The sequence below is a fragment of the Olea europaea genome, unplaced genomic scaffold (genome assembly GCF_002742605.1).
Source record: "Olea europaea var. sylvestris unplaced genomic scaffold, O_europaea_v1 scaffold1708, whole genome shotgun sequence".
Taxonomy (NCBI): domain Eukaryota; kingdom Viridiplantae; phylum Streptophyta; class Magnoliopsida; order Lamiales; family Oleaceae; genus Olea; species Olea europaea.
This window is the reverse complement of record NW_019234770.1, coordinates 30,453-43,440: the sequence shown is the minus strand read 5'-3', so window position 1 is coordinate 43,440 and position 12,988 is coordinate 30,453. Positions and strand designations below refer to the sequence as shown.

The 12,988-nt window shown below is 32.7% G+C and overlaps 1 protein-coding gene across 4 annotated transcripts; it reads right to left on the bottom strand.

The window, feature by feature from the left end:
* Positions 1 to 8,000: 8,000 nt before the first annotated feature.
* LOC111377684 (phosphatidylinositol transfer protein 3-like) lies at positions 8,001 to 11,071 on the bottom strand. 4 transcript variants are annotated; one of them, XM_023000811.1, is made up of 6 exons: positions 10,936 to 11,071; positions 10,049 to 10,127; positions 9,564 to 9,740; positions 8,837 to 8,935; positions 8,438 to 8,683; positions 8,001 to 8,362 (listed from the first exon to the last, which is right to left on the bottom strand). In XM_023000811.1, exons 2-6 carry the CDS (start codon positions 10,112 to 10,114, stop codon positions 8,093 to 8,095), a joined length of 858 nt encoding a protein of 285 aa, XP_022856579.1. In that variant the 5' UTR covers positions 10,115 to 10,127; positions 10,936 to 11,071; the 3' UTR covers positions 8,001 to 8,092. The 4 variants fall into 4 exon arrangements, with proteins under 4 accessions (XP_022856579.1, XP_022856578.1, XP_022856580.1 ...); XM_023000810.1 differs by having other exon boundaries at positions 10,049 to 10,142; positions 10,936 to 11,033; XM_023000812.1 differs by lacking the exon at positions 10,936 to 11,071 and adding an exon at positions 10,278 to 10,514 and having other exon boundaries at positions 10,049 to 10,142.
* Positions 11,072 to 12,988: the final 1,917 nt, after the last annotated feature.

The following is a 12,988-nucleotide window of genomic DNA, read 5'->3' as shown; positions in this document are numbered from 1 at the left end:
TCAAGGCCCAAAAAAATTAAAATTTGTTAAGGAATTTTTCATTTTTTCCCTATAAAAACAGTTTTTTTATGTGTAAATTTTTTTTCGTGTATTAGCCCGATTTGAATTTTTGTAGTCCGGTCTTGGATTCAATCCTAAATCCGTCCCTGGGTTAATGGGTTTGTTCATCTTCTTCAATGGCTCATCTATTTGAGATGGGTTATGAATTTACAATCCTGGATTTGTAATTATATTTAATTTAATCACCGGGGATTTGCTTAATGAGCCTAGTCAACGAAGTTTCTTGGTAAAATAGCCTACACTTAATAATGTTTGGAAAAATAACATTTACTCTATTTCATCATGTGTTAAAGTCTCAAATACCCTTATTGTGAAATGTCTAAAATGCCCAATTTGAAATCAAAATTTATCAAATTCTCCAAACATAGATCCTACTTTCATTCTCACTTTTCATACACAAATAAAAATCAACAGCAAAACGGCATGCCACCTTTTCAAATGATTGAGTGTCATTTTAACTAATTTCGTGTTCATTTTACTTTATTCACTCTTATCCACGTGAAAATTATATAAAAAAGTGTTAATCATATTTGAAGTGAAGTTAAGGGCTCGTGACCCGAACGACATGATGTTGTTATAAACCGTTCGATGACGTTTTAACTAATTTTTGTTTTCGTTTTACTTGTTCTCTCGTTTTCACATTAAAATTAACATAGACACGTTTTAACAATATTTAGAGTGAAATCAAGATCTCATAATGCCTTGCTGTCATTTTAAATAGTTAGGTGTCATTTCAACTAATTCCATATACGTTTCATTTTATTTTCATCCATATTTACATAAAAATGAACGAATGCATTTTTCATTATATTTAGACACCAGTATCAATACAAAGTTCCTGCGACAATGATGAACACTATTATTTTATGAGTAAACTACACTAGACTTAACTACGAACTAAGTTAGGTAATCTAAATTTGATTATATTCAAATTATGAGACAAGATACTGAATAATTTAGCTTATCTTTTGTATAAGTCTTATAAAATTTTTCGAGATATTAATGACTGGTTTTGAAGTGAAATCGAGACTTCAATAACCTAAAATGGCGTGCTACCATTTTAAATTCCTGAGTGCCGTTTTAACTATTTTTGTGTCCATTTCACTTTATGTTCATCCGTATCCATATGAAAACAAACGAGTACAAGTTTTCATTACATTTAGATACCAAAGTCGCTACAAAAGTTAACGAGATAGTAACCAACAATATTGTTTCGTAAGTAAACTACGCTAAATATCACCATGAACGTATGTAATTAATTTGAATTCAATGATACTCCAACAGTGAGATAAGATACTCAACAAATTAGTATGTTTAACTTATAAGTCATCTAAGATGTTATGAAATATGATCGAATAGTTTTGGAGCGAAATTGAGACCTCAAGACCTAGAACGACATATTAGTTTCGAAGTGAAATTGATACACCGTGGCCCAAAATGGCATTTGGTCATTTTAAACGTATGCTTGACGTTTCTACTCATTGAGTGTTTATTTCGGTTCATTCACGCTATAACCCTGTGAAAGTTCAGGGATAAAAGATTCTACTACATTTCGACGTTGTGATCGACACATTTGTTTAAACTATAGTGAGTCACATCATACATTCTATTGAAAACTACACTATATTTAACTATAAAGGAAAATGTAACAAGTATGGTATACAAAACATAGTGTGTACAATCGTTCAACTCGTATGTCTTATCTATGATGTTCCAAACATTGTTTTTACTAGTTTCGGAGTGAAATTAATATCCCGTGACTCAAAACAACATCTAATCGTTTTCAACGTATAGCTGACATTTCTACTCATTTAGTGTTTGTCTCGATTCATTCGCGCTTGTAATCACGTGAAAGTTTAGATATGAAAGTTTTAACTACATTTCGACGTTGCGATCGACATATTTGTTCAAACTATAGAGAGTCCCTTCATAATCTAGTAGAAAATTACACAACATTTGACAATAAAGAAAAACGTAAGTAGCAAGTATTGTATCCAAAACATAGCATGTGTAATTATTCAATGTGTACGAGCCATGTATGATGTTTCAAAGGATGTTTTACTAGTTTCGAAGTGAAATCCTACCACGTTACCCAAAACGGCATCGATCGTTTTAAACATGTGGATGACGTTTCTACTCATTTAATGTTCATTTCGATTCATTCACGTCCGTAACCACGTGAAAGTTTAGGGATGAAAGTTCTAACTATATTTCGACGTTGTAGTCGACACATTTGTTCAAGTTATAGTGAGTCATTTCATAATCCGATAGGAAACTACACTACAGTTGACAACAAAAGAAAAATGTAAGTAGCAGTTATGGTATCCAAAACATAGCACGTGTAGTCGTTCAATGTGTGAGAGTCATGTATGATGTTTCAAAGCATGTTTTACTAGTTTTTTAGTGAAATTAGTATCCCGTGACCCGAAACGGCATTTGGTCATTTTAAACGTATGACTGACATTTCCACCCATTTAGTATTCGTTTCGATTCATTCATGCTTCGTAACCAAGTGAAAGTCTAGAGATGAAAATTTTAACTACATTTCGACATTGTGGTCGACACATTTGTTCAAATTATAGCGAGTCGCTCCATAATCTGGTAGGAAACTACACTATACTTGACAACAAAGAAAAACTTAATTAGCAATTATGGTATCCAAAACATAGCATGTGTAGTCTTTTAATGTATGATGTTTCAAAGCATATTTTACTAGTTTCAAAGTGAAATCGATATCCCATGATCGTAAACCGCATTTGGTTGTTTTAAACATATGACTAACATTTCTACCCATTTAGTGTTCATTTTAGTTCATTCACACTCGTAACCATGTAAAAGTATAGAGATGAAAGTTTTAACTGCATTTCGACATTGTGGTCGACATATTTGTTCAAACTATAGTGAGTCACTTTATAATTTGCTAGAAAACTACACTTTACTTGACAAAAAAGAAAAACGTAAGTAGGAAGTATCGCATCTAAATCATAGTATGTGTAGTCATTTAGTGTGTACGAGTCATGTATGATAGTTCAAAGCATGTTTCACTAGTTTTGGAGTGAAATTGATACCCCGTGACCCAAAATAGCATCTGATCGTTTTAAATGAAGGATTGCCATTTAGGGTGTAGGTTTTAGGGTATAGGATTTACAAAATAGAAAAACATGTAATTATTCAACATGTACAATTCAAATATGATGTTCGAAACACTATTTTATTAATTTTGAAGTGAAATCAATAGCCCGTGATGCCAAATGGCATCTGATCATTTTAAATGGAAGGTTGCCATTCAGGGTTTAGGTTTTAAGGTATATGGTTTAGGTTTTAGGATATAAGGTTTAGAAAAAAGAAAAACATGTAACTGTTCAAAATGTACAAGTCTTATATGTTCAAAACACTATTTTACTAGTTTTAGAGTGAATTTGAGATCTCTTGACACAAAACGGCATGCTATTATTTTACACGTAAGGGTCCCATTTTGGGGGATAGAGTATACAAAAATATAACACGTGTAATCGTTCAATATGATCAAGTGAAGTTGAGATCCTATTACCCAAAACCACATGTCATTCCAATTTTTATTTTTTAGTGAGATCGAGGACACAAAACAACATGTTGTCATTTTAAATGTATAACTGTGGTTTTTCAGATTGGTCAAATTTGCGTAGTTAAGTATACAATCTATTTTTCCATTGATAAATATACAAGCTATCATAAAACTACAACTATGTTTCAACCCTGATTACTTCAATGTTTGAATAAAACATTCATACAATGCAAAACATTGCAAAATTTTATAGTTGCACTTGTCAGCATCCGTTACAAAATCAGCATTCATGCACTTATTTCCAACTAAATCATAAAAAACACTCCCATCTAGACAAAATTAGCATCTAAGTCCTATATCCTCCGATCACATAAAATTGAAAAAATACAATGAAAACAATTATGTTAATTTCAGAGTGAAACTGAGAATGTGGCCCAAAATGGCATGTACCACTTATCTATGAACGTCATCTAACATCTCCCGAAAGTAGTCAAGTTTTTTGAAGGGAACACTTCTGTGAAGGTCTCCTTTTATTTCTATCTTCAACGATAATCACATACTCAAATGGGTGATCCATTTCTACAATCAAAAAATCATAAAATGATCATGTTAATTAATCAATGAAAAGATGTAAATGATATGAATAATCTAACAATATGTGTTCAAGAAAGACGGCCTAATTTCGTTACATCTAATTCAAATGAAAATGAGTTATGATGAGAGAAACTAATAGATGACAATTCACAAGATCCCTTAATGAAAATGGCAAGAATGAAATCACTATCCAAATCCACAAGGATTATAAATTCTGCCAAAAATATCCCAATATAATATTCGATCATGCTTTTTTTTGCAATTCTGAAGTAATTGAATGTTAAAGTAAAACAAGGAGGTATTAGCTAAGATTAACAAAACATAAGTAGCTTTGGGTCTAACACGTGCCTTAACGACCTAAGTTACCATTCCCCCAACTTTTACCTAATTAGTACTATCTTTACTTATAAGCTATTGCATAAGTCCCTAGTTCTTAACTCAAAAAACCTATGATAAAGAATCACTTGCCCAATAATACTTTTACAGAACTTACCCTTTAACTTGCAGAGTTACAGGCATCGTTAACACACATAGAATTTCTACAATTGTTCTCTGTTTTGGTGGAATCATTCTAAACCTATACATTATATGTAGATCCTCTACAAGTTGTTCACTGTTAAAATTCTTTATTCCTACTATGGTTAAAATTGCATTGATTCATTCAATCATAGTTTTGGCTAACCAAAAACCTTAAAAAAATTCAAGGTGGAGAATGTGAGGGTGAAAAGACGTTCAATCTCCTTCAACATACATATCAATTACTTCAATAAAATCCAGGAAACTTATTTTTCATTAAATAATTACTTCTTTAATGCATAACTAATTGAATGAGAAAAAAAATAGACAAACCCACATAAATGAATGCATACCCAATTCAACCACTAGTCTTATAAATCCTTACTACCTGTTCTTGTTTAAAATTATATCTAAACACTCGTATACCCAATAAAAACCATTAGTGCATACAAAAAGTAAAAAAAGAAAGAATCAAAGAGCAACAAACTTTTCAAATTTAACCATTGATCAAGGGGTGTCAATGCTACCAAAAAACCAACACGAATGGATTAGAAAGATGGTTAAGATACAGGAGACTTACTTTCAAGAAAAAAACAACTAAATGGGATACAATAACAAAATATTAACGTGTTGAGAAGCCAACATTTTTCACAAAATTCACACAAAATCTTTCGACAATGGAAAATTGATGACACCTTCATGCCTGAGGTTAGACAACTTAGAAATTGGTTCCTTGAATGAGCTATTCACGTTGGTTGTTCACATTGGAAGTTGTTTGCGACGAAGCTGCTCAAGATGGTGGTAGTTTTCCAAATGGAAGAATAATTATATCTAATCTCATTTAGAGGAAGAAGATATAGAAGAATAGTCATTTGAAAGGGAAGAAATGATGGTGAGGCGTAACTATACAAATCATATCAGTAAGAAAAGGCTTTAGAAATTGCTACTATCTAAAAATTTTATTTGCATAAAATACAGGAATTCTTATTTAATACAACAAGACTCGAGTCACAAAGTTTATTAACACCTTACTGGGTCATTCATACATTAAAAATGAAATTTTTAGAATCTTATGAATCGACATTTCTATTAAAGAGTCTAAAATCACCTCGTTCTCTCGACCTTGTGTATTGAGAAATTGCACAAAAAATTACCTAGGAAATAAATCATTATAACAAAGAGACGTGGCATAATTCCAAGCCCTCCATATAAATTTAGAAATATAGTAGCTGCTTCCATATAAATGGTTACTCAGATACAAAATTGCCCAACAACCCAATATTGCAGAAATCACAACTCCCAATGAGTTACAACTTTTTTCTTTCTCCAATAATTCTTCAGCAAGAGAGCAAAGTATAAACAGATAAATGAATCAAGTATGAATATTTGATCTTTACCATTCTTGGAGATTGATAGATACAAATGAGCAACGCTTCCAACCTGTATTAATTAACTCTCACAAATTGATCCCTTACGAGCACACCATTTTGGGGTCCTGATTCGAGATCTCCTTCTAGCTACAATGCCTTTGTTTCTTACAAGTTGAATGCAAAGATTCTGAAAAATCTGTAGGAATTTAGTTTTGACAGATTTTCTTTTCTTCCAGGAAAATGATGTTCCGGTTCGAATTTTAATCCGAAAAGAAATGTTGGTGAAGTACGTAAGGGAAGAGATGGATTTAGGTTTTGAATGTTTTTCCACAGAGAAATGGATTTGGGAAAGGAAAATGTAAAGGGGAAATTTCTTTGGTTGGAATGAGGGCAATTCAGGTAGTTTGTTAATTTTAATTTAGATGATTTATTTTAATACTTTTATTCTAGTCAAAGGCTAAATTTGCAAAGTATATTATGAGAGAGGCTATTTGACCCAATTTCCACTTTAATCATCATCCTAAACATTACCTTTTCGTGTTATCTTTTTTCAGCTGAAACAGAATGTTAAGGTTTTTTAGGCTAAACTCTATGTATAATTTTCTTTTGCACTTCCTTTTTGAGGTGGATCTTGTTTACATAATTCAATTTTGTGAAATTGAGCTACAAAAGAGTTTGCACTTCATTCTTAATTTTGAGATGTGTCCATTGCCTCAAAAATGCTATTCAGACTATTTGAAATTTTGCAAGGATCAATAGAGTGGCAAAATAGGATTTTCATTTGACCAATCAAATAAGGCTTTGTTTGTAATTTAACTATGATCAAGTGATAGCAATGCTGAATAGGGAGAAATGGCTTAGTGCCCAATTATGCATAATATTCATAATTACCCATGTATAGTTCCATCACTTCTCATGAAGTTTTAAGTGGTCTCGTTATAAATATAAAATGGTGCCACCTTTTTGTTTGTTGGTTTAAAAGCAAGATAAGAAAGACACGAAGTGTGAAATTAGAAGTTTTTGAAGATTGAAATATTAGATCGAGTGAATACCAGCTATTCTCGTCAAAGAAGACAAGAAACGTTGACTAGAGAGAAATTTAATTTATTCCTTAGTTCTTGGCATCTGTTTGAGATTACTTCTTTTTTACAAATAATTGATTTTTCTTATCGTTGAAGTGGGCTCATTTATGTGACACCCTACACGTCCATAACAGTTGACAAGTCAAATATGATTACACCTCGCCATCTATCATTTTACCCTTCATTGCAAGGCAAGTATAAAATCATTGAAGAACAGTCATGTCATTTTGTTAGAGTTGCAGAGGGTAAAATAGTCATATAGATAAAATGAACTCTTGCCCTACTATACCTAATCAAATGGTTACTGCATTAAGTCAATTATTTTATTACGAAAATCCTGATCAATCTATCAAAATCTGATAGAATTGGAATTAAAAGGTCCATACAAAAGCTTGATATTAAAATTATTTGCGAGTAGTGATTCATATCCTTGTGGTGGAAACCACTTTGAAACATTACAAACAATAAAATGCTTAATTTGCTTGCCTCAAATAAATCAAGCAATGACCTTTGCATGTTAATTGTTAAATACAGTGACTTTTTGCATTCTCTTATTCCTGTTCAGGGTTTGGATATTTGCACACCGAGTTTGACAGCTGGGTGTACAGACCCCTCACAAGAGATGGGGCTCGTGTCCAATAAAAAAATCGCGGGCATCCTTCACAAGAAGAGGGCTGTACACCGAGCTGTTGGTGTACGTGTGGCAAAACCCTCTTGTTAAAATTGCGAATTTTTAATATACTTGTTACCAGTCTTCACTCTGTAGTTCTGTAACTCACGTATATTGCTTATTACTATCATCCCAGTGTTGAAAATCGCAAAATTTTCTGCTGATAAATGTTAAGAAAACGAATTTATTTCTTTACCAATATCTTAGTGCGGTCGGTCAGGCACAATAATACATTTCCAAACAGATTTTTGTACACTCAGATTGCAGGTGGTGCAAGGCTCACTGGCTCTTTAACCGCCACCTTTTCCTCATCAAATCCCCAGAACTTTGCGGTTTTAATATCATCTTGGATCATCAATCTTGAAAACTCCTCATGATCGTATGTCAGAGTAGCTTTTCCCCCAAATTCACTTGGAAGATTTTCTGTGTCAAAAAAGGATTTCATTAGCTCCAAGCTATCTTTATTATTTGGGTAGACGAACTTTATCTTCTGAAAAGTCTTCTGATCCACAAAGTATTTTACAACCTGCAGAAATGTAACATAGCTAAACTTTAGAGTAAGTTTTAATTTAATGAGCTTTTAGAGGATGAGAGGTTGGACCTTCCAAAATGCCTCAAAAATTCTGGGTGGGCTATAGAGAACAACTATAGCAAGTCTCTCTGGATAATGATTCTGTAAAATGTAAATGATATCTCGAGCTGTTTTAATTGGAATGTTCGTGTTCAATGACCATCCGTTGAAGTCTATAAGCCATGACATTTGTTCTTGCCCTTCAGGCAGGTTTAGGATTGCATTCTCCATTAGATACACCAAGTGACGAATATTTCCCTCTGGGGATGCAGAGTTCTGTAAGAAAAACATAAAATACATTCAAAAGAATGTTTTGTACAGAGTATCTTGTCCAGTATAGTTGATGAAAATTGTAGCTTCAGTGTGTCCAGCCCAGTTTATCATATTGCTACATAAATTACTTTCAAGTGAGAAAATCGATAGGCGAACCTGCTTTCCAGGCCTCATAATAAGGACAGTTCTCCCCAGTCGGTCGTGAAAATTAGCTTTGGAGACTTTGCCTGTTTCACCTTCGAGTGCTACCTCATGCTGGCATCGATTCGAGAAATTAGATGGCAGATAAAACTTGTAATAAATGAACAAGATTCAAAAATTATTTGTGTTTGCGATAAAGTTACTAGTTTGAACCAACTGTGAACAGAATAACGCATAATTTTGCTACAGAACCACACAAATTGCACCGTAGACATATAATTCTATTAGATGACAGTTTTATTATGTCTCAGCATAATTTCATTTAGCAATAATCTTTTTCCCTTTCTCTTTCTAATGTTAACCTATTAGGTCAAGTGACCTCTGTCCAATAAATGTGGGATTTTTGTTGGCTTGCTTCTAACACTTTCTTTACAAAAAGAAAGTAACATCTCTAGACCTGAGTTTACAATCGAATAATGAAGTACGTGAATATCCGAAACTTCTCGACAGAACTAAGAGTGATACAGAGGATTGGATAGGCTACGAGCAAACCAAATATGTTGTAAAATTATTGGCATGAAAAGATGGAGTATTTTTCCTCAACACTTGATGAAATTTAGCCCAAAATGTATATCGCCATTTCTGACTCGTATTAGAGCTACAATACACAATCACTGAGTTTAACATTTTGTGCACATTGATACTCCAAATGTTAGAGAGAGAGAGTAGAGAGATTACTTACCCAACGGATTTCTTCTGGCTTGAAGGTTGACCTCCACTTAAGAGTCTCTTCCAACATTTTGTGGGCTTTATCAACATTCCAATTTCTAGCTTCTAAATACCTTCTTAGACATGCATCAGTGCAGAACTTTAAGCTGCGACCAGATAGTGGACCAAGACCTTCCCTTAGCTCTCTAACCTGTTTGAGTGAAAAATATATAATTTAGTTTCTTTGTATTGACTCTCATATAATCCCAGCATTTATGTTCATTCGCTTCAAAATTGTGAAGAAAAACATCCCAATTTAGTTTCAGATACTTTAAGGTCTGCCATAAACAAGCCCTCTCACTGTCAATCAGAAGTCGGTTAAGTGAATCCTTTTTCAAAACTTCGTTTGGTTCATTGCTTAATTTACCAAAATATTCTAAGCTACTATATAAGTTTAAAATTTTACAATTTATTCATGCTGGCCTTAAAGGAAATTGACGCTTTATGATTCGTTTTTACCTTTGAATCCCGTGCTGCAGCATCATTCTCCGGATGATTTTGAGGCCTTCTCCAGAACATGGACATGTCGACTGACAATCTGGCGTATTAAAAACTGAATATAAGAAGGTAAGTTATTTAAGAAATTTGAATTTTTTTTTTTTTTAAACAAACATGCAACAATAATATGAAGCTAAACCTCAATTACAATAAACTTGGAATCGGCTATATGGATAATTCAGTTGTTTACCAGTTTGTTCAACTTAACAACATATCTGATATCTATCAAAACAGACAATGATTCCAATATTTTCAACCACATCATGCCATGTTAATTCTGGTATGGTCTTGCAGTCGACCTCTCCTTCCCCTGACTTGGTATACATACTGGGATAACATTACTCTGGTAATGGAAGCTTTGTTAGATTTGCATAAGATTTGTCACGGCGATGATAAATATCATTACTCATTCTAATTTTTGGCCCTGTTAGAACAAATATATATTTATCATTTTTAAAAATTTACAGAGTCATTATTAATTAAATTTTACAGTTCGATCTTTGCTGACGCTGAACTGAACATGGTCTTTTCTCTCAATCTACATACTTTTTGGATTGTATAGGTGTAAAGTAGAGAATAAATCTTCAAAATCAGAAACATTACTAGCTGGGAAAAGTAATGAACCTTCGACAGAAAATTTCCCATCTTCAAGAGTAAAAAATGAAAAAGCAATACAGAGTTTGAATCCAGAAAATGAACTGAACAACTAATAATCAAACAATGCATGATGTAGGATCAAAGAACAGCATGATCAACTTAATAATTAATCAACATAAGAAAAGAACCCAGAAAAGTACACTTCAACAAAATTCAGACAATAATAATATTGCAAATAGAAGTAAAAATACCTGAAGAAGAAAATATGAAACTGCAAATTGAGAGGTGGTAATCTAATATATTTTTCCTTTGAGCAAATCTGTAAGATCAATAAATTAAATGGGGTTGGATGTAGGTCAATGGTTTGATTTTTGTGGGGTGGGTGGGTTGGTGGGGTCAGCGGTGCAAACAATGAATTCAATTCCTTAACAAAACCTGATGGGTTGGTGGGGTCAGCAGTGCGTGAAAATTAAAAGTTGCATGGAAGTTGGGAAAGCTGATGGGTGCGTGGGTGGACCCTAAAGCGTTGGTCGAAGTATACCAAACCTCAATTAGGTCGTTATAAACTTCAAATCACTTCTTAATTAATCACATTTAATTACCTAATCTATGGTTTCCAAAGTTGAAAAATTGCTTAGTCGATAGTTATACCGTTCTAATTTTCAATGTAGTTGCAATGTAACATCCGAAGAACGGAAATGTTAAAAATGAAGGTTTTGGAAATTTTGTTTAGATTAAAAAGCTAAAAGGTGTATTTTATTTTATTTTAACACTTTTACGGCTTGTCATTTGTGGTAAGTAGACGCGTCATGTAGGAATTACATGAAGGATTCAATGTTATATGCCTATTAATTAATTAATTTTCATCAATTTAAAAGATAACATATGCGAGAGTTTTGAATTTTGAAATTAAATTTGAACTCAATTTAAATGAATTGAAATTTCAAGTTTATTCAATTCCTTAAAAAAACCTGATGGGTTGGTGGGGTCAGCAGTGCGTGAAAATTAAAAGTTGCATGGAAGTTGGGAAAGCTGCTGGGTGCGTGGGTGGGCCCTAAAGCTTTGGTCGAAGTATACCAAACCTCAATTAGGTCGTTATAAACTTCAAATCACTTCTTAATTAATCACTTAATCACATTTAATTACCTAATCTATGGTTTCCAAAGTTGAAAAATTGCTTAGTCGATAGTTATACCGTTCTAATTTTAAATGTAGTTGCAATGTAGCATCCTAAGAACGAAAATGTTAAAAATGAAGGTTTTGGAAATTCTGTTTAGTTTAACACTTTCACAGCTTATCGTTTGTGGTAAGTAAACACGTCGTGTAGGAATTACATGAAGGATTCATTGTTATATGACTACTAATTAATTAATTCTCATCAATTTAAAAGATAACAAATGCGAGAGTTTTGAATTTTGAAATTAAATTTGAACTCAATTTAAATGAATTGAAATTCAATGATCCAATTGAGATTTTGTGGAATGTTCAGTGACTTCAAATAAAATTTATCCTCGAGTGTGTTACTTCCTCATCAGGCTAGAAAATGGACTTTTTCCGATGGATTATTGAAAAAATTCAAAGTTAACACTCAAAACTCAATAGTATGGTCAAAACGTCTAGATCAATCTTTTAAAATATAATTTATTTATTTTTAAGATGAAAAAGATTTTTTTTTTCTTTTCTAATTTTTGTACAAAGCCTGCTTTTATGTTTGTTAGTAATTAAAGCTAATGGACGAGGGGCTTGTGATTTGTACGTATAATGTTTATACTAGATACTGATACACGAAAGATTGAAAACGGGGATGGGAATGGGAAGGGAAGAGGGAGAAAAAAAAAACCATAACATCTATGGCATAAATTTCAAGTCATCTTTATTAAAAATTGAGTTGGTCAAGTTTTCACACTTAATTCTTATATTTAAACGATGACAATCGATATATTTTAAACATTTGTATAGTAACTCATTGTACAAACTAAAGAAAAGTGTGAAGGCACAAATGTGAAACATACGGTAAATTGACTTATGATGATTTAAAGAAGGAATAATAAGCATGAAAGAGGGAAAATGTTGACTAAAATAAATGCCTCCAAGTTAGAATAAATTGGGAAGTGGACACGTGAATATGGGGTTGGTTAGTTTCTAAGTCAAACCTTCAATATAATATTCAAAATTTTGTTTTTATCTATGCAATAATTACAATTATAATCACAATAAAAATAGTATCACCAACCATATACATTTTTGGGGCGTCAAGCGACCCTTCAATAGGAGGCGCCACATTGGCCTGTCCTCCAAAATCTG

Bases quoted from the DNA above. Each gene is read 5' to 3' on its own strand.
- LOC111377684 (XM_023000811.1), bottom strand. From the start codon at position 10,114: ATGTCCATGTTCTGGAGAAGGCCTCAAAATCATCCGGAGAATGATGCT. The intron at 8,936-9,563 runs GTAAGTAATCTC...AATCGATGCCAG, and splicing joins AGCCAGAAGAAATCCGTTGG to CATGAGGTAGCACTCGAAGG. The intron at 8,363-8,437 runs GTCCAACCTCTC...ACATTTCTGCAG, and splicing joins TTTTTGAGGCATTTTGGAAG to GTTGTAAAATACTTTGTGGA.